Raw genomic sequence first — 6,174 nt, forward strand, 5'->3', positions numbered from 1 at the left:
TGAGCTGTAACATTGATTTGTCTAAGAGCTATAACACAGTCTGTCCAAGACTTGAGAGCTGTGACACGCTGAGGAGGCCTTAATGTCCGTCACTCCAAATTTTTGTTGTGACGAGACAGAACCGAGGAGCATACACTCGCGTGACATTAGTACTACTGAAATATACTTAAAAATAGATAAGACAGAAAATTTTGTGTAAAGTGTTTCTATCACAATAAAATATTGGGGAAAATGGGAAAGGGAGTAAACACAGAATCAAATAAAATAATTTGTTCATGTTATAATAGTATCACAAACTGATACTGGAGACATACAGATCATATCTTCTTCATACAGACTCTCCATAAAGGACATGGTAAATAAGGGAGGGCTGAAGGAAAACTGAAATAAATGGTTTCTTAAAGAGAACTTTTGATCACCAAATAGCATAGTGTTTTGAAAATTCATGATGTAGAGTTAAAGTTTAAAATGTTGATTAGGTATTGACTGAAGGTTTTAGCAACAATGTTAAGTATGCTTTACCAAATAAAGTCTATAATACACACCAGAGAAATGAAAGTCATAGGGAGGAATTTTAACAGGAAATTTGACAAAGTCAGACTTGATTTGGAAAGGTAAATATCGACACAATGGTGAGGATGGAAAACATGAGAAAGTGATGGGGGAGACTGGAAGTACAGGTCTCATTAATCAAAAAGAGAAGCAGTGAAAAAACAGGAACGTTTGAGATTGAACCAGAATCTTTTTTATCACAAACATTATCTTCTGCATAATAACACAAAATTGTCTGAACTTGGAAGATAAAAAAGAAAAACTGATTGTCTAGTATATTCAATTTTGTGTCAGTCCTTTTCTGTCAGCACTCAGGAAAAGCATGATCTACGGCGCACCCTGGTACTCTCAGGTCAACTCCATCACCACCCAGGAGGAGAAATTCTAACTCTAGAATTTGAGCTCTAGCTGAATTCTGTCTTCTCGGGAGATTGGGGAGTTTCTTTTGCCTTCTGCCCAGAGAACTGAAACATAAGAAAGCCCCTCTCTGAAGATTTTACCTGTTACCATTAGTTATAATTTAGGAAGGGGAGAAGGATGCATCTACAGGTATGATGAGCACCACCCCAAACCAAAATTTACTGTTACAGAGTCCAATGCATCTACCTGACAGATCTTCTTTAACTTTTGAAATTCACTTGTAGCATTGTCAAACTGCATCAGGATTCACATATTTATATTCAACAAAGCAAAAGACTTGCTAAGGATAGATCCCTAGGAAGTCACACTTTGAAAACTTAATGGTCTACATTTAATACTTTCATGCCTTTTGAAATGGACAGAGTCAGTGCCATCCCCTTTGCTGATTCCTCCCCCTTTTGGATGTTTTCCTTCCTAATAGCACAAGAGACATCCCTTCCTGTGAGCTAAGGAATTATGTCTGGTATGGTGATGTGTCTCTGCAGATGGAAGAACAAAGAGTTAGCTGGGTTTAATGACCCATAAGCCCATGTTTACGCCCAGAGGACTTTGAAGGCTAAGCTCGGGGATTCTGGGACTTGCTTAGACGTAGAGACACTCTCATTCACTATAAAGTTTTTCCCCATGTGATAGGACAGACTGAAACCCAGAGGTTTCTTGGGGTTCTCATCACCATCTTTAGCTCCAGGGCTTATACTGTGACACGCTGTTCCAAGGAAGGCCTGGAGGAAGAAATATTGGAAAGGTAAGGATACATGAAAGAGGGAAATGAGATGCTACAGAAAGGAGGAGAAGAGGCAAACGAGGAGAGAATGGGACAGCAGCCTCCCCTTTGCTGAGAAGTTATCCAAAGTAACCATTTTCTATTCTCGCCACACAAACAAAACATGACATAGCATATGGGATTAAAGCAGATGACCACAGGTGAGAAAACAGTAATATGTCACTGAGTTATACACAGAATATTTCTGCTCTTTCTCTCTCCTTTACACATACATTCACACATACTTTCTCTCTCTCACCCATACATAAATATAAACATACACATACACAAATCCTTATTCTATTCAACAGCTACATTCTGAAAAACTGGGAGCCATATCCTCATATAGCAATGTTAGGGATACTAAAGTAAATACTCCTGGTTTGTTACCTCCAGTAGCAGCATTTATGTTGGTAGGGAATAGAAAAATATATAAATAAAATCATGCTATGTTAGATGCTGCAGAGTTGGATAATATCCTAGAGATGCCAAAACTTAAAAAAACATAACTTTATTACTTTTAAGCATAAGGAAAGATTCATTCACAATGCTTTAATTTTAGTGTCCCTTAAATTTGCTAGGCATTTTATCTATATAAACCTGAAGCTAAGCATAATTTCAGGACATGAGTGCAACTTTTCATATTAATTTGTGATAAGTTAAGGCATGTAAGGCATATGAACATGATTTAGCTGATAAACAAAAAGCAAATTACTGTACTTATTGTAAGAACATCAAGGGATTACAGAATAAACAGGAATCTATAGGTATCAGATCAGAAACCAAACCTTTTCATAAGATTTGTTGCAGTTGTTGTTCAGTTGCTTAGTCATGTCTGACTCTGCAACCTCATTAACTACAGTATGCCAGGCTTCCCTGTCCTTCACTATCTCCCAGAGTTTGCTCAAACTCATGTCCATTGTGTCAGTGATGCCATCCAACCATTTCATCCTCTGTCACCTCTTTCTCCTGCTCTCAACCTGTCCCAGCATCAGGGTTTTTTCCAATGAGCTGGCTCTTCGCATCAGGTGGCCAAAGTAAGATTAGCAGCTTAGATTAGATTTATGATGCTTGTTAATTCCATAAGATTAGCACGCATCAAAAATAACAATGGCTTTCTAGTATAAAGAGAAAGAAGAAAATTCTAAGAGAGACCATCTGACTGGTGGTGGTTTAGTTGCTAAGTCATGTCTGACTCTTGTAACACCATGGACTGTAGCCTGCCAGGCTCCTCTGTGGGATTCTCCAGGCAAGAATACTGGAGTGGATTGCCATTTCCTTCTCCAGGGGATCTTCCTGACCCAGGGATAGAACCCGGGTTTCCTGCACTGAAGGCAGATTCTTTACCAACTGAGCTATAAGGGAAGCCCTGCTTCCCATAATTTGGCTGCAACAGATCCATGAGGGAAATCCCTATATTTGTATAATATCAAACACAAACAGTGGTATAAGTCATCAGTTTTCATTTAGACCTAGGATTCTTTAACACCAGACCACACTTTGAAAAACTCTAGGTATAATAATTTCTCAAAAGTAACCAAAAAACTTCTTGGAAAAGGAAAGGAAGAGAATACCATAAAAAATAGTATGCACTCTTTTTTGAAATATGGCCAGTTCCTTCAAAATTCTCATATATAAGAAAAAATAATATTGCCTGTAAAGCTGAGTACTGAAGAATTGATGCTTTTGAACTGTGGTGTTGGAGAAGACTATTGAGAGCCCATTGGACAGCAAGGAGACCGAACCAGTCTATCATAAAGGAAATCAGTCCTGAATATTCATTGGAAGGACTGATGCTGAAGCTGAAACTCCAATACTTTGGCCACCTCATGCTAAGAACTGACTCATTTATAAAGACCATGATGCTGGGAAAGATTGAAGATGGGAGGAGAAGGGAACAACAGAGGATGAGATAGTTGGATGGCATCCCTGACTCAATGGACTTGAGTTTGAGTAAGCTCTGGGTGTTGATGATGGACACTGAAGCCTGGTATGCTGCAGTCCATGGGGTCACAAAGAGTTGGACATGACTGAGGGACTGAACTGAACTGATGAACCTCAGAACAATAACTTCTACTGAGAGAGTTGTTGACTACTCTCAGGAAACAGGAGAATATCTAATATTTCTAAATTAACTACTTTTACCATAACCTCCAGTGCTGATTGAAAGTCTTTCATCTTTCCAGGACTCATTGATAAGAAAAACACTGTGATCCTACTTTCTGACCAAGAATTCAATGACACCTCTAGGAAAATGCCTTCTACCAATGACACCCAGTTCCATCCTCCCTTCTTTCTCCTGCTAGGAATACCAGGGCTGGAGACTGTACATATCTGGATTGCTTTCCCATTCTGTGTTGTGTATCTGATTGCCCTTGTGGGGAACATCACTGTTCTATATGTGATCAAGACTGAACACAGTCTCCACCAGCCCATGTTTTACTTTCTGGCCATGTTGTCCATGATTGATCTGGGTCTGTCCACCTCCACCATCCCCAAAATGCTGGGCATCTTCTGGTTCAACCTCCAAGGGATCAGCTTTGGAGGCTGCCGTGCTCAGATGTTCTTTATCCACATGTTTACAGGAATGGAGACTGTTCTACTGGTGGCCATGGCTTATGGCCGCTTTGTTGCCATCTGCAACCCCCTCCAGTAGACCACCATCCTCACCAGTAAAACCATTGGCATTTTAGCCTCTGTTGCTGTGGGCAGAAATTTACTTCTTGTGACTCCATTTGTGTTTCTCATTCTGAGGCTGCCCTTCTGTGGGCACCACATTGTTCCCCATACATACTGTGAGCACATGGGTCTTGCCCGATTGGCCTGTGCACCCATTAAGATCAATGTTATCTATGGGCTCATGGTGATTTCTAATGTTATTGTAGATGTGATTCTGATTGCCTCTTCCTATGTACTGATCCTGCAAACTGTCTTCCATCTCCCCTGTCAGGATGCCCGACTGAAGGCTCTCAGTACCTGTGGTTCTCACGTCTGTGTCGTGCTGTGCTTTCACACACCGGCATTTTTTCTTTTATGACACACCGCTTTGGTCGTAATATTCCCCACTGCATTCACATTCTTTTGGCTAATCTATATGTGGTTGTCCCACCTGCCCTTAACCCAGTCATCTATGGAGTCAGGACAAAGCAAATCCAAGAGCGGGTTGTAAAAATATTTGTATAGAAATAATAGCTCTGTGAAATGACTGGGAAATATATTCACAAATTTCAATAATCTAAGATCTAAGTCTTTCATTATATTGTATAGTACTCTCCAGAGTTTTCATTTTTATTGGAAATGGTTTAGGGTAAACGGGATTCTCTGGTGGCTCAGACAGTAAAGCGTCTGCCTGCAATGCCAGAGACCTTGGTTCGATTCCTGGGTCAGGAAGATCCCCTGGAGAATGAGATGGCAACCCACTCCAGTACTCTTGCCTAGTAAACTCCATGGATGGAGGAGCCTGGTGGGCTACAGTCCATGGGTTTGCAAAGAGTCGAACACAACTGAGAGACTCCACTTGGGTAAACAGATAAAGCAAATGAAGTGACGTCGCTCAGTCGTGCCCGTCTCTTTGCGACCCTGTGGACTGTAGTTTACAGGTTCCTTTGTCCATGGAATTTTCCAGGCAAGAGTACTGGAGTGGGTTGCCATTTCCTTTTCCAGGGGATCTTCCCGACCCAGGGATCAAACCCAGGTCTCCCGCATTGCGGGCAGACGCTTTACCGTCTGAGCCACCAGATAAAGCAAGCTACCACATTTATCCACTTTGCTCACCTCCCCCATGTAAATGAGCAAAGACTAACAAAACAGGAAGATATTGATAGCTTATGGTAAACAGTATCAGGGCGTGTCATTCATTCACACAAGCACACCATAGAGTTAGTAAAGTAAAGTAGAAAACCTGTATACTGAGAAAGCACAGAGGCTAGAGCTCTGAGTGCTCTTACCTTGTCCTGAAGATCCTGGATGAGCTCCCAAGATGATAGCTTATGATGAATGGTGTCAGATTCTAGATCTCTGAAGAAGATTTAGCTTTGGGACCAGGGACCAGTCTTGATCACTCAAGAGCTTTTGTGTGTCAGAGTTTTATTAAAGTATGAAAGAGACAGTGAAAGCTTCTGACATAGACCTAAAAAGGGGGCCAGAGAGTGCCCCCATTGTTAATGTTAGCAAAGGAGCTATATACTTTTTTAATTGGTTATTACAGTAAATCAAAAGACTGTCTCAAAGTTGTAAAGATCTTACTAGACCCACTCCCATAATATACATTCTAAGATTTCAGGATTAGTCAGAAACTTTTCAAGAAGGAGAAACTGTTCTCAAGCTGGATCATTGTTGTTATATAATCCTTACTACAGAGTTTAAACTGAGTTGTTTGTTGTGTAATCACCAGTTCTAGGCTTAAAGAAAAAAACATTTTATGTTACTAAGACTAAGGA

The 6,174-nt window shown here is 40.6% G+C and overlaps 1 protein-coding gene across 1 annotated transcript; it reads left to right on the forward strand.

Annotated features, from left to right (window-relative positions):
* Nucleotides 3,990-4,918, forward strand: LOC102182987 (olfactory receptor 52E4-like). Its single transcript, XM_013969652.2, is given in 2 exon segments — nucleotides 3,990-4,755; nucleotides 4,758-4,918. Coding segments are annotated over 2 exon segments (927 nt in total).

Source organism: Capra hircus, chromosome 15 (genome assembly GCF_001704415.2).
Source record: "Capra hircus breed San Clemente chromosome 15, ASM170441v1, whole genome shotgun sequence".
NCBI classification, from domain to species: domain Eukaryota; kingdom Metazoa; phylum Chordata; class Mammalia; order Artiodactyla; family Bovidae; genus Capra; species Capra hircus.